Source organism: Patagioenas fasciata, chromosome 19 (assembly GCF_037038585.1).
Source record: "Patagioenas fasciata isolate bPatFas1 chromosome 19, bPatFas1.hap1, whole genome shotgun sequence".
Classification (NCBI taxonomy): Eukaryota; Metazoa; Chordata; class Aves; order Columbiformes; family Columbidae; genus Patagioenas; species Patagioenas fasciata.
The window spans coordinates 5450001-5473421 of NC_092538.1; the positions used below are offsets into that span (position 1 = coordinate 5450001).

General features: G+C 42.9%; 1 protein-coding gene across 7 annotated transcripts in view; it reads left to right on the forward strand.

The window, feature by feature from the left end:
• The window catches only part of AUTS2 (activator of transcription and developmental regulator AUTS2), a 713568-nt gene that overhangs the window by 476757 nt on the left and 213390 nt on the right, over window positions 1-23421 (forward strand). For all 7 annotated transcript variants that reach the window (XM_065852903.2, XM_065852902.2, XM_065852904.2 and 4 more), the window contains one exon: window positions 10190-10219. In XM_065852903.2, coding sequence (XP_065708975.1) covers window positions 10190-10219 — 30 coding nt within the window. The remainder of the gene's footprint in view (window positions 1-10189; window positions 10220-23421) is intronic.

Here is a 23421-nt window from a genome sequence, read left to right on the forward strand (position 1 = left end):
TAATAATAATATATAACGTCTATGCGAGCGATGAATTCTGAAACAGAGAATGAAACCACAGCATAGAAGGCAGTTTACAGGGCTTGAGTACACAGTCTGAGTTATTTTTCTGGCATTATGACAATGAGGAACATTTATGGGAGTTTGCAAACAGCTTACAACACAAATCATTTTGTTTCAGGTTATATTTATAGGGCTTAGTTAAGGGTTTTTTAGTATCCATTAAAATCCAATGTTCAGAGGTTTATAGCTCAGCTGTTAAGGTCTTATCCCTAAGGATCAATTGTTTTGGGTGGTTTGGGGAATTATTATTATTATTATTTATACAATTCATTTTAAATTGCTTAGCCTAGTGTAAAGATACAGAGCTGAAAAGCTAAAGAGTTATTGTTGCTTGGGAAAGAGGAAAGAAGGCTTTTTATTGTTATTTTTTTTCCCTCTAGATAGTATTTCTACAACTGTTTTTTCTTCACAAATCAATTGGATCTCCATGTGTGTTTCAGTAGCCATTTTGTGCTCAGAGTTGCTGCAGCCTGTAAAAGAGATCAACCCCTGTGCACCGTTATCGATATGGTATCGATATTGCTGCTTCTTTGTGTGCATTCCCGCTATTTAAAATAAAAATAATTTTCAGTTGAAATGATATAATTTGCTATAGGCCATGCTGTTTAGATGGTGGAAGATGAGATCTATATTGAAAATTGGCATGATGTGTCTAGGGCCTGATCCAAGTCTTAATGCTTTGTTCTTCTTTTATTTACTAAGACCAAAATTCTCTAAGAGAAATGCGCTATTGTCCTGCACACTTTCTAAGCACATAGAGAGAAAACTAACCCGACTGTAAGGGTTTGAACAGCCCAAAGAGGTGGAGAGTAGAGGGTTGACAGAAGCAGAGACTGATGATGATCTTATAGGTCTCTTTCCAACCAACCTGATTCTAGGACTCTGTGACTTGGGTGGCAGGGACAGAGGTTCTGAGCCCAGCCCAATGCTGTCCTTCCTCCGTCGTGTCCTTCCTCCATCGTGTTGCTTTTCAACCTGCAGTGAAGTATTTTGGCGAGAGAAGAGTACAGAGTGTTACTGGATCACTACCCACATGGCGAGGGTTAAGAACCCGACACGTAGGTCAACTAAGATATCAGAGAGTTGCATCTCATAAATAAGCATTGGAGCTAAATGAGCGGTCTGTCTTGGGAAAGAAGACTCTTACAACACACCTTTCTGTGGAACTGATACAGTAGCTGTTCTTATTTAAATCCTATTCCATTCCATCAAGCTTCCTCTGTGGCAGTGTTTCCTAGCCATTTCTTGTTTAATTCTAAATATTCATGACAGTAATTCTATTTAAGTCCTATGTTGTTATCCGAGACAAAATGTCAACATTTTTATGACAAACTGCCGTATCTGTTGCATGCAGGGGAGTTCCCAAGGAACCTGTTTGCTGTGGCTGACTATCAGTCTCTGATTGATGCCAATAAATCGTGGTAGTTCTCATTTCCCCATTTAAAATGATCCAAACAGCTCAATAGCCATCTGAGATCTGTAGGCTGTTTTTAACCCATACATAATGCATCATCTCAATTATCATACTTTTTTAAGTTCTAATTTTGGAATATCGGAACCTTTCCATCAAGTCAATAGAACATTGTTACCCTGGTTTTGCCCTTTTGTGTTGCAATCACGCAGGTTCTTCTGAGCCTTAGAGAAGCATCTTTTCATCCTCTTTGCCTCCTGCCACAACCCTTTTTGTGGATTACTCTTTTGGCTTTTTACTTGGCTGTACAAGCCGTAAGCTCCGGACCTTCCAAGATCTGTAATACTCAGTTACATGCACAAGAAAACAAGTTGTTGTTTTCAACCTATTGATTCTGTTTTCAAAGTTAACTCAACCCTTACTTCATTTTTTGTCTTGTAATTTCTGTTTCTGGCAGTGATGGAGAAGGGAAGAAACTCTCAGACCTTAGACCGTAAAGCTGACAGCAAAAAAACATTTAAGAGGAGCTGTCTGTGAGATCCTGAGGTCAAAACCTGGCCATCTGGCATTGGGAACAGACACGTGTGGAGGCGTCGGGCACCTGCCGAAGGCAGCTCAGCCATAGCAAAGCCTTCCAGGGTTTGCTTGCTGCTTCTCAGCCTTCGCGTGGTTTTCATTTGTAGCTTCTCTTATCGAGCACAATTTCTAAATGAGGATGGTTGCTTCACTTTAAGGACGTACAAATGACTTGCCCTCACCTGTCAAGCATGATCCTTGTATTTTACCAGGCCCATTATGAACGCAATCTTTCTGTCGAAAATTTGCATACCTCCTTTCTTGAAAAGTAATGACAGCAATTTCTTTCCCTCCGCTCACTTTCTGAGTGTCTCATTTAACAGCACCTGTGAAAGCGACAGGCGCAGAGATGAGAAGTGAAAGAGAGCAGTTGATTAAATCATCATCAAGTCGGGCCTCAGAAAGTCAATTCTGCTTCCCGTCTGCAATGATATCCTTTTATCTTAAAGTAATGAGCTATGGCACTTTTGCATCGGGTAATGCGATAAGTTCTATTAGCATGTTCCATTTGCTTCACAAGCAAGGGCAAGTCATTTCAGCAAGCTCATATCACTGCAATCAAAGCAATTGGCTTCACAGGCAGAGAAGAAAGAGGAAAGGCTCAGGGTGATTTTTATGGATCACAACACAGTGGAAAAAATAGATTCTTGTATTATTTTAACCCGTAACATGCTTTGCTTCTTGTCCATCAGGATATTTTGATTTCATTAGCTTGTAAGTACCTGGAAGACTCAAATTCCAAACTGAACTCTTGAGCTAAGACCAGTTCTGGAAAATAGGAATCTTTTCTTCTGCAGAGACACTGGCTAATGCACCATTAGGCACTGACTTCATTAAAAACTGATTAGTTTAAGTCTGTGCTATTGACTTAGTCCACGTTTTTATTATTATTTACTCTTCTTTATTTTTGGAAACCCGACAAAGTACTCATCTTTGAGAGGATGCTAAAAATGACGTGAAACACTGTAAATGGGCGTCATCAGTTGAGAGGATGTTAAAAATAACATTACACTCTGCATATTATCTACAGCCAGAAAGGCAGATAGGGAGGCAGCAAATGTATGTTTGGAGTCCCAGATGCAGAGGTACATCGTCATTTTTTCGCGTATTGAGGAACTGAGGCAGGGAGTTCATCCTACTGCAAAGTGGAATGATTCCTAAGATGAAGCTTCGGTTGTGCACGTGGTGAGTCCAGTGCAATGCGGATGCCTGACTTGCGCAGGAGCTTTCTGAAGATGCTGAGCTGAGCTGAGTTACTCATGGCATCGTTAGCTTTCTAATGGGACACCTGGAAAGCCCATTTAATCTTCTACTGACATTGGTGGGAGCATCGTCCTGTTCTTTGGGGACGGCTGGATTGGATCTTAAACACTTATGGGATCATTGAGCAATGACACCGTAAGAAGCCATCGGGAGCGATAACCAGGGGAAGAAGCTGTGTTTTCTGTATAACTGCAGTAATACCCCAGTTTCAGCTCAGTTTCCAGGGAGCAAAGCAGAATGTGTTTCTTATCGGGTGGTTTATCTTGACCCTCCTCTGTGACGGTGCCTGCAGGGGCAGGACTGAGGGCTCGGCTCCCTGTGGTCTACAGGAGTGTATATACCCACCAGCTGCCAAGGCTATATCCACATCCTATAGAAATATACGGTGGGTCATCTTCATCATGGATAGTAATGTAATCTGATGTTTTCATTTTAATATTCAAAATATGGTTCTTATCAGACCATAGTTTTGTTGCTCGTAGAGCTAGAATGAGCCACTAATTGTGTCATTTTGATATATAAAACAATCATAAAAGTCCCGGGAGTGAGGAATTAAAAAGAGTTACAGCTGAAAGTGGTTCTGAGTTCTGAATATTTTGCCTGTAAGTGACCAAGATAACTTTAAATGTCCAAGACTGATACATTTCATCTGAAGTGAAGTAGTTTGGATAAAATGGAATTCAGATTAGAGGTCAACATTGCAATCTTTTGTCCAGACTAAGGTAATTTGTGTAAAATGGGACATTTCTGTGAATAATCCGTAATTTTAGGTTTTGAGAAAGGAGACCTTAAACTTCGCAGACCGTCTCTGTTTCAGAGTCATTCCTTACAGTGATTCACTGTGGATAATGGTGAAGAATTGCGAAGCAGACGGTGATGTTAACCAATTGGGGAGATGCTATATATGTATGTATTTTTATATATATATAAAAGATTCCTTGGCAAGGAGCTCCATGCTGAATGGCGCTTGAAGGCAAAGTCAGAGATAGGAATGAAAAAAGTGAATTTCTTGCTCTTAGTTTCTTTGTGACTCTGCCTGGCTCCATTTCATCAATTAGAAAATTGCCCATTTATTCCCTGTCTGGATCTCCTTTCATCTAGGAGGTGGGTTTTTTCTCCATTTTTCTTGGAAGCAAAGGTCGAATTGTATAGCTACAATATCATCTTTGCCCTTTCTGGGGCTGTCAGTTTGTCATTGGCGGATAGATGGACAAGAATATCGTAAATGTCAGTGTGAACATGGCTGAGGTCTGGGTTTTCCCTCATTTGCTTCAGATTTCTTTTCAGCAGACAGATGAGCAGAACCACTTTGTTCAGCGCCGGCGTTTGAGCAGCACTGACTCCTTTGGTGGCAATGATAAATGGATCCGCGATATGAAATAGCTGTTCCAGCAAAGTCCATTGAGCAGAATAGAGAACAATGCCCTCCTCAATGTCATTGTACATGATATATTCAATGATTGCCACTTTTTGCACAAGAATGTGTTCAATCAGGCAGGTACATAGAAATCTGTAGTGTTGCTTCAGCCTGAATGAGCCGCTGAGGTGGCACAGACCTTTACCCAGCTTGATTTCTCTCCAGCTATTAAAATGAGCTCAAATTATAGCTGTAACCTCATAAGGTGTCTGATTTTTGAAATGTGGCGTTGGGATCAGTCTCATTCTGTGGGTGCTGTGGGAGATGTGCTGTGGTTTTGACTCTTGAGCTGGGGCAGGGATTTGGGAGGTACAACTAGTCTCTAGCCCAATCTTTCCTTTTCTCCTACAAAACACAGCAGCAATTAAAGCCTTGCATGGGAATTGGAAAGTTCTTTTTGCACTTCCCGCTGCAGGGGTTTGTGTGCATGCTCCACATCACAGGGAATGTATCTTGTGCTTTCACAGCCCCGACTGATAGCAGCCATTTAGAAGGTTTAAACTGGGGTGGAAAGTTGATATGAAGACCTTACGACTTTGTATGTTCCCTCCTCACTTGGGGTTAATTTTAGGAACAACTATTTGAATTTTGACTGCAGAGAATGTATGAAAATGTGACTTGGTGGGTTACTAATTCCCATTAGTGTTTCTTGAGCATGGATTTGCAGAAATACTGCAAAATGAAGCTTGAGCACTCGGCACATATGTGTCAAGTGACGTGGTGGCTGGTAGCCTGCTCACGTCAGTTATTAAAGGTGTTCGAACAATTAAGTGGTAACTATGGCCACTTTGTGCAAGTTATTGTCAGTCTGGGCTTGTTATTGCCTCTGAATATATAGGAATTAGAAACAACCTTAACGTTTCCATATGTTCTCTAAGAATTTTATCTGTGGAGCTGGTTTTGAGTGAGCTTTACGTATATGTCCCTTGCTTTGGATTTGGTTTGTAGTGCTCTAGGTCCTTCGGGAAAACTGTTGAGACCGTTCTGCCCTGTACAAGACTTTCAAAAGCGTAAAATTGCCATTTTGAAGAATCCTTCCTCTGAGGAGCCTGTCAGGCTGTGGTTTGAGGATCTCACAGCATTTTGTGCCCCGCTTATTTGAAAACTTGGCTGTCTGTGGAGCTGCGGGTGCTCAGCAGTTTCGCTAATCTGGCTTTCATTTCGGTGCCTACGTGAGAGCCCAGGGCTGGTTGCTTGGGTGGGTGTTTGATGATGTTCGCCAGCTTTTGGAAGCTTGGCTCCGGGCTCTTCTCAAGCCTGGCCAAAGGTGCCCGCAGTCCGTCATGGCTCGTGCTCAGTGTGGAGACTGGAAATGCCTTGAGCCTAAGAATCAGAGAAGGAAGCCGCTGTTTGTTTGGGTGTGGGACGTGTTTGTCACATTATCACTCGCAGCTTCCAGTGATGTTAGTGGCAATTACCCCAAAATCAGGTCATGCTATCTCTGAATGATATTTTGGACTCCCAGGTATTTACAGAATATTCCGATGCACTGTGTGCTCTGAGCCTTGATTTCCTGAAATGACGTGGGAGAACACTGAAAAGTTATCTTTTTGTAATAGGCACAAAATACTGAATCTTGACCCAAAGCAGAAGGCTGGTACACAGCGTTTGCATCACATCAGTTGCAAAACAGTCTGGCGCTCTGAGAACCACAAGGTACTTAAATCATGGTATTTTTTTTCTATGGCCCCGGGAGGTAGAGAAATGCTGGAAAAACGGAGGAATTGAGTGAACAGTGCGGACTCAGGTCTTCAGATTGACCAGTAATTCTGGATAATCAACAGTTGTTGGCTTTGGTTTCCAGACCTGTTCTCCAGAAGCGGTTAGCAGCAAGCCTGCAGAAGATGGAAGCACCTTTTGCTTTGGCACCCGTGGGAAGAAAACGCATCCAAAAATGTAAATGAGCACATCAGAGCGAGGGCCACTGGGGAAGGTGTAAGTGCAATACCCGGAGTGACTGAACAGCAATGTAGTCTCAGGCATGGGAAGAGCAAACAGTTGCTCCGGTTCAGCTTCCAGTCTGAGCAGCAAATCTCTTCCCCTCTTGTGCGAGTCTTTGTGGAGTTCCCCGTGCTCATAAATTGTCTGATTCTTACCATGAACCAGAAGAAATCCATTTCTTTCATCCTCAGGGAAAATTCAGTTTAACGTCACTGTGCAAAACATGCACATGCAATGTGTATGCCTGCACACAAACATGTACATACTGAATTTAAATAGCATGCCCCTTCCTCCTGTCCCTCCTTTTTTTCTTTCATATAACTTGTCCCTGAAGTTCTGGCCGTGGAGCAGGGCAGCACTGCTGGACGGTGAGGCTCCCCAACAACAAAACCTCTTTATGAGTGAAATAGATGCCTCGTGTGTGCAGGGCTCCTGGCATTTTACAAAGCGGAGCTGGAGCCAGGCTAGGCAAACGTTAGGAGCTGTTTGCTGAGTGCATTTATTGCCTTTGCATAATTTATGAGCTGGAGGGGTTTGACCAACATTCGTCTCTGCCAGAGGCTGGCACAGAGGGCTCTGGGGGCTGGAGCTGTAAATTGGATGGTTCGCTCCTGCTGAGCTCCCAGCAAACTCCTCGGGTCAGTATGGGAATTTAATACCAGGAATGGAACTGTTTTCTCCGAGTGCCATGTGGGCCTCCGTGCAGCAGAGGCTTTTTTGGCAGCCACAGTGACTGGCCAAATCGCGAAGCTGTCAGTCACCGGGCATGTTGTGAAGGGAGCCTGAGCATTTTTAATCGGCTTGGCATCCATGCTGCTTCCATAATGGGCACCAGTAGGTCTCAGTCCTTCGCCATATGCTTAACTCTGGAGACAAGGTGCTTCTGGGTACAGCAGTAATTATTTGATGTGGAATTAAGCGGACCTTGAAATTAGAACTGGACTGTCGGAAAGCAGGAGGCTTAACACTTTGATGGAAATAGCTTCCCACCGACATCGCTCTGTGCACTTGCTCTGCAGACTCGACGGGAGGCGGGTAACGGCTTTGCTGGCAAATTCAGATGTCACTGCTGGCAAGTCCTCTTCTCCCCAAGTACCTCCACGCTGCAGCAAACACAAAACCCTGAGCTCTTTCCAAGCTTATGAGCTGGAGAAAACTTAATCCATAGCTGAGGAGAGATTCCTTCAGCCAGATGAAAAACTGGTGGGGGAAGGAGAAGCTGCAAAGCGCTGTCACCACGGCTGGGTCACGGCACACGTGTGCATGTGTCCCAACCCTCGGAACCCAGCGGCTCATAGATAGTCATTCTTGATGGCTTATGTATCTTTTTACCCCCTTGCTTTCTCCTTTTGGATTCAGGCATTACCATCAGCGCTTGTATTGGAGTTTGTCTGGAGGGTGGGCAGAGGACACAAGCAAATGGAGCAATGAGTTCTGAGCTCCCTGTTTTAGAAGATGTGTCATGTGTTATAATGCATCCCAAACACATAGACCTCCAGTGCAGGGAGCCCAGAACCACTGAACTGTCCTGGCTCTAACCAAGCCATGGAAGAAAATGCTATAGCCCAAAAGCTGAATTTTTCCAACTGCAAAATAGAGATAGGAAAGGGAAAATCTTTGTGACATGCTGTGATTTTTATGGATGAAAGTCCACATGTTTGCTTTGTTGTAAATGTAGGGCCTTGCTTTGCAAACCCCCTTACCTGTACATACCCATATACCAAAATCTCTTATGTGTAGTCACATTGAAGACAAAAAGCATAATATTTACAAGGTAAGAGTATGAGTACTTCATATAAATACTATGCTGTTCTAGAAATGTGAATTTTTCCTTTTGTCAGTTAAGCATACTCTCTTCGTTAACTTGATCATTGTATGAGGGTTTCTGAATTCAACCTAAAACTCTCTCATATCTTCACGTTCCCTCTCATTTGTTTGTTACCAGAGTATTTAGGTGCAGCTAGTGCTATATACATCATTTTACTTATGAAGTAAATTTCACTTTCCTTTCTATCTGGAATTATCTGAAAGCAGATAGTAATTTTATCTCATCTTTGCTTCATTTAAAATTATTTGAAACATACCTAGAAATAGTTATTTGCTCTAACTTGTGGGTATGTAGCTCATTGGCACCTTTTCACCCCCTGTACTGATGAAAACGAGGAAAGAGCCAGTGAAACAGAAAAGTTAGGATTAAAAACCACACAGAAGATGATTTGTGCAAATCAAATGCATACATTTGTGGGTGTATTTGGCTATGTTTGTTCACATCCCACTGTGTAGGTGACCTTTGGAATTCACAAAGTGTAACTAATTTTGAAGCAATATGGTTGTCTTGTGAAAATACTCAAGGGCACATTAAATAGGATACAGATCCACAAAGAACTTAAACAGTTTCTGTAACAACACAGCACGATCAGCTGGTCCTGGACTGAGGAAAGTCCTGTTCTCCTCTTTGGGGTTCCTATGCTTTTCGTCCAAACTTCTGTCCCTAGCTCTGCATCTAATAGCACAGACAGTTCAGTCCTCTGGAATCGAAACTTGCAGTTTAAAAAGCAGCCCAGAAGGAGGTATTTTCCCTGTTCTTCTGCTGTGGCGGTGGCCAGGTGTGACCACACCATAGCTACCCAGAATTAGCTGGGATGAAGCAAATCTGGTCCGAGAGACGCTGGGAGGTGCGGGTGAGTCCTGTTGTCCTCACAGTCTGGTGCCAGCACAGCTTTTGTACTCCTAGCAAATAGAAACGTGTTGGGGGTTGCCGATGCTTATCTGCACTTGTGGCTTGATTCATCTAGTCCTCTTGTATTTTTACAACAGTAAAAGTTATTAAAAAATCGAGCAATGGCACTTGATACACAGCAAGCCCCACTAGTGTTACTGTTCAGCATTTTATAGTAATGTGTTTACTGTGATAGCCGGCCTACTCTTGAATTATAGAGAACCTCAATGAATCAGTTCATTTGGTGTGTTCTTGCTTTCGCTGTGATCTCTGAATTCTTCAGCTCAGCAGCTGTAGGCAAAGGTACAAGGTGAACCCTCTGAGTAGTCCTGGAGTAAGACCTGGTAGATGCTTCTCTTGTGGGACAGGCACAGCTCAGCCCCTCCCGGCTGAGAAGCCTGTGAAGGTGATTTATTGGCAGGCGGTGTGAGAAATACTGCCAGCAATGGAAAGCAGCCTCTCATGTGGGCTTGCTTCTTCCTGATCTGGTTTTGTAGTCTGAATGTACTCACGCACGATCAGCTCCTGTCCATGTGAATTCAAATAACAGGGGGAATTACAAATGGCTTTTGTTGTTTTCAGCACAATTTTTTCATAATTCAAACATACAAATGTGTCGTCTTCAACAACAGCGTGAAGGGAAATTCCCTACTGTACAGTAATAGAGCTTTTTCCTGAAGGAACCAGGTTTGAGGGCCCAGGGTTTATGAGTGTTTCAGCCATCTCCTTCATAGAAATCTTTCCTATTTTGCTGTGGCAAGTTTCTCTTACCTATTCTTTTTTCCTTTTTGTGTTTCAGTGTGACAGCGACAGTGATCAAGAAGAGAAGGTAAGAAAGAGAATCAGTATGGGAGCAAAAAGAATTGGTTGGATCCTATTATTCTGTTATTTATTCCAAGTTTCTTTTTTGGGTTGATCTAAAGAATCTCTATACAAAGAAAACACTTTGTTCCCTTTATTTTATTTTGGAATAGACCTCCAAGGGAAGAGAATTCTAATGAATATTTTGGAGGCCACACAATTCTTCTTCAAACATACTCATGCCATGGTTTGCATGGATTGTTTATGAACAGCACTCTCAATACCAACCCCTTCTTTGGCTCCATTTTCCTTTGGGAAGTTCTAACAGTAACCGAATATGTTCATAACCTTCACGTTTGCACTTTTCAACAGTTATTTAACCACTGCTACCGCCTGTTTTGCTTCTTTGCAGGCGAGGGACGTAAAACTTAAATTGAAGTGTTATACTTGATATACATACTTGATATACGTGATACTTGATATACATACTTGATATACGTGATTTCTAATGTTGATTGTTTGGAAGTCTAATAGCAAAGTCTAATAGAACTAGTATTCACATTGATGCATGTCGTATTTTATGTTGTGAACAGACTAATATCTACCTTTCTTCTTCGGCAAAAAGGAAATACTCGTTGCATAAAAACTGGTCTCATTTCTTTATTTCCAGGATTTTGTGAATTTCATTTGTATGTTGAGCCTTAAAGGATGTTTTGTAATGACTTTTGCCTCCTCTTTCACTGGAAAAATTGGGGGGTGGAAGTTGGGGGAGGGTAAAATGCTGCCTGAAAACATTGTTCATGTAATAACATTGGATTGTTTAGAGTTTCATGAGTGGTTCTGTTAAGCAGCTCCAAGTCAAGCCAAGAAGAAGAGTGATGACCATGCTGGTATGCAGCTGATACAACAGAAAAGAACAAATATGTTGTAAAATCCACCTTTCATGAATTCAATGAGTTTGCTATATGGTTTTGTAACAGGAAGCTAAGGACATATTCAGACACTCTGTATGAAACTGCCAAAGCTTTGCCCTTCAGCTTTTCCAGTAATTTCCCAAGTAGAGACTTTTTTCCCCTCATGTTTCTTAATAATTTGCTAACTATGTTAAAGAACTACTGTTTACTTTGAACTGCAGTGATTTCCCTTTCATAAGGGAACTAATCACTGGAGTTAATCAGTGTGACAACAGAAAGGGGAGGTTTTGTTGGGTTTTTGCACAGAATATTAACCTGCACTTTTAGATATGAATTTTTAATGCATTGCCATTACATTCCATCCCATGAAGTGATTATTCATTTTCAGGATGTTCCTTATGCAGTGGAAGATGATAAACTGAATTTTAGCTCTTGTGTTTATGGCACCCAGAACCAGGAGTGTAATTTCCTGCCAGGGCTGCATTTGCAGAGCTAAACCTCTGCGGGTTCACCGTGCTTTCCTCTTGCAGTGATCCTGTATAAAAAGACAGGCAGCTTTGGGGAATGGTGGTGGTGTGCTGGTTCAGGATGGATTTTGCAACACGATACAAGAGAGACTCAAAATGTACCTCACACAGAATATCCCAGTACTTGCGTGGGAAGGGTTGAAAATCCAAATGTGTATTTCATCTCTGTGATCTATATTTTGTCTTCCCTCCTAATGAAAGGAGATTAAGTGCAGATCCAAATATCCCTGATAACTTAGCGCTTTTCAAATCCCAGAACCAGAGTTTTCTAGCTCTGGCCCAATCCTGGAGACGGCAGCTAACCCTGGTGTATTTATTCAGCCTGTGCTGGCAGCTCAGGCAAAGATCTAAAGGCTTGTTCTGCTGTTAATTTGGATTCAGCATATGTAGCCTGTTATAAAATGCGAGACATCATCATTTGAGCAGGTCAAGCATATTCAGATGAAGACAAATGGTGCTTATTTGATTTTCTTAAAATCAGGAAATGAAAAAAGTGCTCTCTGGAGAAATCATGTTCTGCCTGACTTAGATGATAGACCAAGGCATGTAGCCCCGATAAGAACAGGCGCTCCTCTTGCGGTTTTTATCTCTGAAGGACGGTCGGGACTGTCAGCTCGCTGACATGTGCATTATCCATGTCATTTTAAACAAAGTGACCTGTAGAAAAGTGCACTCTGCCGTGACATGATAATGGGCTGTTGGATGACAGGTAAAGTACACACTATAAAGGAGGCTGTGTGTTATTCCTTTGTTTAACTGACAAGTAGAAACTTCTTCTCCTCAGACAGGCAGGATCTTTTAGATCTCTTTCAATAGGACCCAGAAGATTTTTGAATTCCTGCTTTAAATAAAATAACATTTTTAGGACCTAAAATTCCTGTAAGCAAAATGCAGTGGGAGGTGTGAGGGGACCAAACCTCTGTGCAAGAGGTTGATCGTTTCAGAAGTAGTGCTCAGCATCCTCGGTTTTCATTAATAACCAGAGAAGCTGAGGGTAGTCAGCAGGATTAGGAGTTTTAAGGTCCTTGACCCGAATGTCTTGTACCATGATGAGGGCTTTAGCCTCCAACTGTGGAGCTGTTCCAGTAGCCAATTGTCACATTGCTCTTGGTCGCTCCTGGGTCAATGTATTCTGTGGATTGTGGAGTTATTCTTCTCCCACCAGAAACATCTTTGCCTGGAAGGTTTCTGGAAAGAGGAGCTCTACTTTTCTTTAGGGCCGTCTCTTGCAGATTTTGATATCCTGAAGTATCCATAATATATGGTATATTGCTGCAAATAATTCTGTACTCACTGTTTGGAAAATGGAATGGAAGCAGTTTTGCTTCATTTAGGATTTGTGAAGACAAACCCATGCTGATCATTCAGTGTGCCTGGGAAATAAGACATCCAGGAGAGGCAGAAGTAATGCAAGACAGACACGTATTTCTACTAGAATAAATAAGACCTGGAATCTAGAAAGATAGACCAGTGCTTTTGAAAAAATAACGGCAGATGAGTGTGCTGAAAGGCATGTGATGGACCGAGGTGGCTGAAAGATGAGTCGGTTCAAGCGTGACTGGATGGGCCACGGTGAAGTAGGAGAACGCAGGAGGGAGCAGGGCCTGGGAAACTGAGGAGCAGATGAATGCTGTGTGGTGGCAGAGCAGGAAAAGTCATATCTCCTAGGCTGTGACTATTATTTCTTCCCCACTTGAATATGTATCTCTCTGGCTGTGTAAATCATTGTTGATACCTGATCTCTATTAGGTGGTGGCTGTGCCTCCAATCCATCTTCCCCAGCCTTTATTTGGGAGCCGACAGACGGAGTCACTTTCTGTCTGTGTCTGCCCTCAAATGAGACATTTCTCCAGAGGTTTCTCTGGAGGAAGAAACAAGGATATTTAATTGAAAAATGGTGCAGCCCCTGCTTAGCTGTGTCAGCATCTCAATTTTAGATGGCATGTTGGGGTGCATAATCTATCTATTTATATAGATTCATGCTCCTTCATTCCAATTTGGCACTCAGCGCTGGACCCGCGTGTTCAGAGTCGGCATTTTGCTCTCCTGTTGCTAAAACACCTGAAGAGGTGCTAAGTATGTCTGTGGAGGGAGAGTATATTTGGAGGACTTGCATGGGAATATGAAGCACTAATTCTTAGAGAGATGTCATTTTCCATCCTGGGATCCTTTCAGCAAATGCCGCTGGGATTTCTTTCTGAATCAGAAAGACGTGTGGATCCCAGGGGAACTCAGATTTTCTCCATTAAAAGTCTGTCAGTCTTACTCTTTGAGCGGGTCTCTAGAGCCGATAATCTATAATTAGGACAAGCTACTGCACAGCTGACTAAGTGCAACTGCATTATCTTCTGATATCTAGATACAATCTTTAAGATTATACCCATGGTAATTAATACAATATTAAAAACATAAGTGCAAACATGTAGTTTGTCTTCTGGAAATAAAAGGAAGTCTTGTTTGAAAAGATGTACAAGCAGCTTTGATAAGGAAGTCGAATGCTAAAGATGAGGTAAGGAGGAAGGTCCTTTTTTATTTGCCATCTTTACCATTTTCTCTCACCACTGTTTAATTAGACTGATTTAAAAATAAGAGCTCAATCTGAGGCACTTTAGTGTTTTCTCAGTTCTTAGGAAAACATTTCATTGATCAAGGGCTACTGCACTGCAGTGTACACAGAGTTGTTGCTTCTGCCTGATTCAAGACCAGAAGAGACCCGCTTCTTGCTTGAGCTTTATCCAGCTTTGACAGGATGTGCAACTGCAAAAAATTACTGCAATTGATCACTTAATTCTGTGTGTATCTTAGCGGCACCTGCTCAGCTCTCTCTTGACGAGGCTCTTGCATCCTACTGAAAGGTTCTTCCACGGTTGTGGCTGAAACTGCAACGCTGCCGAGCGGCTCTGCTGGGACGGGCTTCGCTTTGAGGGGGACGCTGCAAAGGGAGGAAGGAGGTTGGTCATACCGGTGGTTAATTTGCAAGGCATTGGCGTATGGTCCTAGGAGAAGACCAACAAAGCTTAGTCCAGCTCGGGACGGGATTAGGATGAGTAGCGGTTGTGCTTACTTAAGAACCTGTGCTGGTGGGAGCGTGTTGCTTGTGAGACATCATTATTTTTCTGTTTGAAGAGAAAAATAATGTGCCATTGAGAGCACCCTAAGAGCTGAGGAATGATATTTCTTGCATCAGAATGTTTTTAATTATAATGCTAATACGTTTGATTGCATATAAAACAGCAACGAACCAAAGATTATGGCATGGAAAATACCATCAATCACTGTGGTATTCTCAGATAACAGGATGGTTATTTGTGTATATCTATACACAGACAGACGCATTCACATGCGCACCCTACGTGTGTTTCTGAAGTGCTTTTGGACAATTATTTTGTGCGTGTCCTTTAGGGAGAGATTTTGGAGTTGTATTGGCAGATGTGTGTCACTCAGCTTAGGGTGTAACTGCATTTCTGTGTTTGGTAGTTAAATATCCACACCTACAAGTGTGTGTGCGTGTATACGTTTGTGTGTAGTTTGCTTTCCAACATTCTTCTGGCTGTGTTAAAAAACTCCATGATTCTTAGCTCTGCTTTACAAACTCAACTGGTTTAGGTAATTATAAATATGTGTATTCTAAGAGGAACTTGGGAAGGGCATGCCTTTCAGTACCACTGATTAAATGCAAAGTGCGTTGTTCATGACTTCGGAAGCCATTTCCTCCCTGCCCTCCAGATCTGAAGTGTCCTGCTTTGTCTGTCGAATAAACAGAGCATCATTTTCAGCCGTGCTGGCCCATGTGTCAGTGCCGCTCTGGTGCTCCCTTTCCTCCAAAACACAGCAAATTGTCCTTTCTTTGGAAACCCAAAGCAACCCCTAGAAAACAAGACCAAGGTAAAGAACAGCTTTGTGCAGCGCTGTGTTCTGTCTATTCTGTTGCTGGAAGCAAAAACTCCATCATAACTGGATTAACTGGTGATGAAATTGCTTTGTAAATGGCTGCCACAGTCATAATTTTTGTGTCTGTAGACTCAAGCAGGTTGAATGAGGTGTTCTTGTGAGTCCCAGCCAGGGAATGGAAGGGGAGGGAGCTCTGGTGGGGTTGCCGTGGCCTGAGGCTCAGGAGAGGGTTTGACCACCATACCAGGGAGGACTTGGTGTGGGAGCTCCAGCAGGGGACGGGGCGGGCGGCTCCTCTCCTCAGACCGGGCCTCCCCGCGCCAGGGAGGTTTGTGTGACACCTTCCAGCTGGTACAAAAATGCTGAGTATTCATCAGGCCCATCCAGCCTCTCCTGGAAGGAGAAGGATTATTTACAATAATAAAAGGGAGCTGAATTCTTGAAAAAAACGCCTTGGATGGTGGGTACCGATGTGCTCAGCAAACAAGGCTCCATGGGGAAACAGTGGCTGAGAAACCAGTTTTAAGCAATTACCTCAGGTCATGGGATCCTGATATCTTACTGTTTGCCATATATTTATTTTGGCTAAGGACAGGATTAGAGAAATAATTTCTCAGTATTATCCTTAAAACTGTTTCTGCAAAGCCAGGATGTTTCCCATCAGTGCGATTTATGCCGCATATTTGTACAGGTGTTGTCTTTTTAACTCTGGAAAATGCAGCACCTTCAACTTGCCTCAAGGGTGAAAGATCACACAGACTTTTTATGCTTGCAACGCTCAGGCAATCATCAAGTATTTCTTACTGTTTAAGGCCCATTAGGAGAAAAGATAAGGACCCTTTTTATTCATTTGATGTGCCACACAGAGAGTCCCTACAGCTAGAGTGGTTGGTAATAAAATGGGAGCCAAGCGCGGTGGCTGTAAAAGATGCTGCGTGTGCCGCCGAGGGGAGCGACCGTGGTGTTTGCAGGCATGGGACGTGCTCTCCGGGCTGGCGGTGCCACGGCGCCTTCAGCCCGTGATTTGTCCTGTCCTTTATCATCTTTGTCACTCGGCAGCATGTTGTCATAGGTAACGTATCACTCCTCACTCCCCCTGCCCTCTCCCTCTTCCCCCGCCCAGCTCCCCTTTCGTTTTTTTTGTACCCATTTCGTGTAGAAAATTTGTATTTACTTTGGGAGTGTAATTTGTTCCTCATGGATAATGTGACCCTTAGCGGAGCTGGATCATGGGTTAGTTGAAGTGATATTTTCCGCTAATGGTAGTCGTACATCATTGCTGTCAGCTCGGGTTAGGAGGCAAGCACATTACAGCTCCATTTTACCTCTGCAGGCATCTGGGATTATTTGCCATAACTGAGTATGACATGACCGCACTACAGAGTGCATTAAAATTTTACTAGCTTCTCCGGCAAGTTCCTTGGCTCCAGCCTGCCTGCAGGCAGGAGGAATGATGGATACCTCGCAGGTCCTGACTTCTGCACCAAGGATACTCAATGTCAACGGCCCAAACAGGTTTTGCTCTCCCCAGGGCTTTAGAGCATCTTCTGGCAGTTGAGTAAACAGTGAAGGACTGAGACACGGGGGGCGGGTGCCCCCGAACGGGAGGCTGGATGCCCCCGAACGCTCCTCCCCAGGCACGTGGGGCTTTGGAAGTTCGGACGCTGTCACATCGGGGTCTTAAAATACTGCGCAACCATCAGGAGTTGAGAAATATCACTTGCAAGCTGTCTTATGTGGTTAAAAATAAAAGCATAGTATGAAAGTTAAAGTTAATAGCAAAAAGATCCAGGAATGTGGAGTATTAAATTATATGTGTTGTAAATGTGTGTGTGGAACAGGCATGTACCATATGCAAATACACCAAATGTTGGTGTTATATTTGTATGTTCCTGTTGCACTCCATTTTATGCTTTATGCATATATGTCCTGTGCAGTTCCATATATACAACTGTAGCAGTACATGCGTGTATTCATTATTTTAAATTTTTGTTATTTTTGTATGAGCAATTACTGTACTTGTGCAGGATCTTAGAATATCAGCTATGGCATATACACATGTATAATATTTTGCGGTGTGTGTTTTTATGTGTACACCTGCATACTATGAAAATAATATACATTATTTTCATTGAATGTGTCTGTTTATATACATGTGCATTGTTTGCAATATGTCTGTTTATGTATATTGCCATTCAAAATTAGAGGTCTGGCTATACAGAGAAATGTGTATTGAGGAAACTTAGAGGAGAGGTTAAATGGAATGTATTAGTGGTTTTAAATGCTTCTTGAGAAAGCATAATGTATACCCCAAGATAATTTTATTGCAGCCTCCTAGTGGTTTTATATGTATCTACAATACAGGTATGTGCTGCCCACAAGCTCTCCTCCCCGCAACAGCACTAATATCTATAATATTTTCAGGCAAAAGGTACTTAATTATATAGTGTTTCTGTAAGGTAAGTAGGTGTTTTGTGTGTTTGAAATCCGAGAAGTTGTTCTGTCCTCGTTCTTACTTTGTGTGAATTAGCAGATGGAGGAAGAACGGGGGGGAAAAAAGGGTGGTTTCTTTAGCTTTTTTTGTTTCATCTTTTGAAGTGTTTAATTGTATTTATGTTCAAAATGAGGTGAGATAAAGTGATAGGGCTTATGGGCTCCTGTGCTCCTCAGCAGAAGGTTGGCCGGGTTCAGAGTGTCCTGAACAGCCGTCGTTCCACGTTCAGTCCGAGGTGCTCTCCGCTTCTTCCGTTGTTTGGTCTAGGGCAGAGTTTTAGGCTGTGGTACCGGGTTAGACAACTCAGTATTTTGGTTTGGTTTAATGCATTCCTGGTGATAAATCTTCCTATCTTTATTGCAAAACTTAGGGCCAAACTTTACTGAGCCCAAGAGTTTTATCTGTGTATAGATTGTAGGATTTGATTCTCTGTAGGGGAGGAGAGAGGAAGAAGAGATTAAAGATTAAAGCTGATGATGTGCTCAGTGCTGTACAAGAAATAGATGAGACCGTTTCAGACATCTCCAAGGATAACATGCAAATTCCTAAAGCCTTCCCCGCAGCTTAGATCACAATAAGAAAGACATTCCAAATGATAAATAGTTTTGCTTGTTCGCATTTTAGTGCTACATCTTTTTTTTTTATATGTAGCAAAACTTCTATCAAAGTAGTTCGGTGAAGGTCGTTAGAGAACGTGGGAACGCCAGGCAACGTTTCATTTGCAGTGCCACCGATGCAGAAGAAGGTAAATTCACAGCATGGTTTGCTTGTCTCACATGTAACTATAGTTATAATTTCAAGTCAGTGAAGAAATAGGAGTGTGTGTATGCACACGTTGTACATGCACACACACACTCTTCCTCTGAAATCCAGCCTTTGGAAAATGTTATCCTGGCTGATGTGGATTTTAAATTGGGTTTCGAGTGTTTCAACTGAGACACTTTCTTAAGAAGACGGTTTGTCTTATTTTGCACAAGTGTCTGTAAACCTTCCACACAAAAATGAGCTACTCTGAAAGGAAATCTGTGTGCTACAACATGCTGGCACATTTCTTATTATCAATATACCTATATATGAATAATTGTTGATTAGTTATATGCTTTATATGTGTATTTGGAAGTAGGTATTAATGAACAGGCATGTGTGTGTGTATGGAGACAGAAATTCAATCTGTGGATCTTGGAGTCTGGCCATGTCCAAACGTATCTAGATTATAAAAAGTGTTTCTTTAAGGACTATATGTTATTATATGTTATTCAAGTAAAATACTCATATACACTTTATGCTATTGAATAACATCTGTTTTTCATAACAAATGAGATTTTATAATCATGTATGAGGCATGATCCCCGTTCTGAATGTCTGTTCTCACATTGCCTTGAAAAGAAAAACAGTCTTAGTCTGGAGAACTGAGAAGGTGAGACGTTTCTGTAGAGGTTTCTTTAGAAAGAGAAGAAGAAAAAATTTATATAGTGAAGTTATGGTAATTATTTCATGTTTTTAAGAGTCTTGGAGGCCAAAACTCGTGTAACCGTCTCAGGTTTCTCACAAACATGTCCAAGGACAGGCTGAAAACAAGGAGACAGGAAATTAAACTCATGCACCAATGAGTTGAGAAGGATTCCAGCAAGTACTGCTGTGGGTTTCTGCATTTTTCTCTCCATTTGGCTCAGCACTAGTAAGGGTATTGTGGAATTGGAAGTGGTAAAATACAGCTACTGTGTATCTAGGATTCCAGAAATTCCCCAGACAGGATAGGAGCGAAGAGAATAACACGTGGTCTGAGTTAGGGCTGGACCTACAGGTACCAGCAGGGTCAGGATCCTTCTGGACTCCCATCCTTCAGTTAACACAGGTTCTGTGTGACCTTGGCCCTCCCGGTACCCGCAGAGAAGGTGATACCTTCTCCAAAAGCCCCTTTGCCTGCGCCTTGAGGTGTCACCCAGGAACGAGCCTTGGGTGGCTGGAAGGGAACACCACAGGCTGCACTGCCGGACCTCAGGGTGACCACTTCACTCAGACATGTTCTGAGAGTCAAGGAGATGGAGTTTTAAGAAAAGCAGATGAGCAAACAATGAGTATGTTATAAATGCTTGACAGTAATGGAGTGCCTTGTGTAGCTGGTGTGTTGGTGGATAACTCCACGTACGTGTTGTACAGCCAAAACCACATTTAACTGGCTGGGTTCTCCCAGGCTCCCAAATTAATACCCACCATGAGGCTACTGGTGTCCACACTGAGAGCTGCTGGTGGGAGGAGAGAAATGGGGAAGAAATAGCTTAAGGTGAACCTGACGTGCTTTGCTTTGAAAAAGAGAGTCAGATAGTGTGTGGTGACTCTGGAAAGCCTTTCTCTGAACAGTGCTGACAATCCGGACCCATCCCGGGCGTTACAAAGGTGCCTGCTCTGTAACGTCCGCCTACCAGGAAGCACCAGGATGACCTTTGTGTCTTTAAAAATTGCCCGAGCTTTCTAATTCATGCCAATATCTCCTCTTAAAATGCACCACTGAATTTCTGGGCTTCACAGGCCGTCTCAACGTCGCATTTAAGCTGACTCTGGGCAGTCAGACGATATTAAACAAGGTTGTTCATTCATAACAAAAGCATCCTAATTGAGTTACATTATTACATTAACTGTAGCAATCAGATTGAACCAAATCACTGAGCGATAATGTCATTTTCCAGGGTATCATTTGTAGAAACCAGTTGTGCTGTAAGATGCAATAACTTACTTAATCCTGTGGAGTTTATGGTGACTTATGTGTCATCTGCAATTCCTCGCTTGCAGAGAAAACCGAGCAGTTAATGCATGGCTGTGAATGGGCACTGAGTGATGAGTTTATAGAGAAGCATTTAGCAGATCTTAGACAAACTGAAGAGTGAGCGATAGTCTGTAATAACCTCGGATGAAGGAGCTGTTCTAGGAACCGGTCAGACATGCAGCTTTCTCAAATTATTAATTTCTGGCAACACGGTGGTGGTGCTGTTTGTTCAGGGGTTGATAGATGGCTGCTTTATTGGCTCTGGGTTGCCCACTGGGTACAAATTCTCAGCCAGAGACTGGGAAGGAGGATAGAGATGTTAATTTTGGACTGCATGTGCCAAATGTTCACAAGTCACTTCATTTGGAAAACTCCATTTCTGTCAGTACTTTTGCGTGTCACCAGGACTTTGGGGGGTAATTCATGTCATTAATGCATTTACAGTGTTTGTTTTGTGAAAATGGGATGAGTCCAGGGAGGCGAGGGGTCTGCTGGTTAGAGCAGAGGAGGGTTTGGGACAGGAGAGGGTCAGCCCCGTCAGCTCCAACTGACACTGAGGGCAGCGCTGGGCACCATTCCCCCTCCCCAGTTAACGTGTTTGTCTCTCGTCCTGCACCCCGCTTTGTTCTGGCATGCACAAATCATTTAAACTCTCAGTAACTCGGTTCCTCTCTGTTAGATATTTGTATGAGCTCAGTATTTTGCAGTGATCTCTGGTACATAACACCTTGCGGCTGCCGCCGCCGAGGACGTCTGTCGGAGCCAGGGCTGTTACATCATCTCAGACGGGTGCCCTGTCGAGGCCATCCTGCTTTGGAATTCACCTGCTCACAGAAACTAAGAGGCTTGGCTAATTTTCTGTAAAACACTCCCAGTTCCTCCACTTCAAGGAGCAGAAGAGGTGGGAAGCGTTCCCATCGCTGCCTGAATGGAGCCACTTCTCTTTGTTACGTTCCCAGGTCGCTTTGATGGATGGTGTTGGTGCACCGGGATAAAGCAGACAGGCTGCAGGCTGAATAAGATCAGTTTTAGAGGGCACTGCAAGGAGGTTGAGTCAACACTGTTGTTTTCAACATGGTAGGAATCCACAGTATGTTGTACTTGCAGGAAGATAGGAACATGCTGGAAGATCGATGTTCCTACTTGTCATATGTCATCAAAAATGCAATCGTAGAGAAGCTCCAGCACGACTTCTGTACAGCCGCTGCGGCGCTTTTGTTTCTCTTTCCTGGTCCAAGAATAACAGGAGCTCTGAACTTTTTACATGGTCATTGTTTGGGGCTCTGTTTCAGCATAAACACAAGGTTCGAGAGGGAAGACTTTCCGCAACTGGAGCCCGAAATCCAAATGTTGTTTTGTTATTTTTGTATTATTGTTTCTGTACAGCAGCCCTCCAAAAACCCCACATCAGGTTCTTATTGACCTATGACCAGCACAGACAGAGAGAAACCATCCTTGTCTCCCAGACCTTTTGATATAAATAAATGAGGTTGTGTGAATTGGAGGGGAAATTAAATCCAAAGAAATGAAATTAAATAAATCATTAATGTCAGCAGCAGTTCTAGGGAGCACAGATCTCCCAGATGCCTTCCATTCACAACTCTATTTTGTTTTGGTTTTTTCCTATTGTGGTGGCTCCTAACGGTGATTGTGTGTTGCTTATGAACCAGGGACCTTGGGCAGCCTGTGGACGGTTTGTGGAGCATCGCTGCCCTTTAGTGCCACTGGATTGTGTAAGGGGCGCAGTGTCCGCAGGACATTTTGAAGGCCAGTAGTGACCCATTGTTGCAGAGATCTTTTGGGATCCTCTGATGCCACTTGCTGTCATCCCCTGTGCAGCTGGAGTTGAGGAACGCGCTGTGGGAAGGGACAGGTTTGCTGCTAAAGCATCTCCCAGGGCTGCTGGAAGGCAGCACGAGTCTTGTCCTGCATGTGGATCTCAGTGGGATTACTGCCTTTTAGGATTTACTCGTATTAAAATCTATATCATTGTTTCACACTTTATTTGGTTTGAGGGATGCCTGGAAGTGGGGTTCTCAGTTGTGTCCTGGCCCAGTTTGAGATTTCTGGGGGTCTTGGGGTACAAAAACGCGAGGTGACCGCTTTGGCACCGCACATCTCTGGGTTTTTAGGTGGCATGACAACTGTGATGCTTTCTGAGTTTCTTTTCTCTGCGTGATTTATATGTAGGGTAACAAAATCCTTATTTAAATTAATGATTGTCTTTAAGTAATTTAATGCTTGTTTTTATTAATGGGAAACCTGACTAAAGAGCTTTCAGATAGCTACTTTAGCAAATCATTACAAACTCCCTGCTTCTTCCTGTGATAACATTAATCAGAATGAACTCATTGGCTACTAATGCAGATGCTGTATGTAATTCAGTATAAATTTTATTGTAAATTGCCATTAATTAGTGTCCACTTATTCTAAAGTGAGCACTGAGCACCCTGGTGTCAAAAATCAATTGGAAATAGGAGTGACGCTACCCACAGACGCTAGGGAAAATGTCTAGAGCAAGTAAAAAAGCTTAAATATCTCCTAGAAATGGCAACAAAAGCTGAGAACTGGACAAGGAGCACTCAGCCGTTTAAGATCTGGGAGCTCCATCCATTTCAAGAGGGACTCGTGTTCACGGTA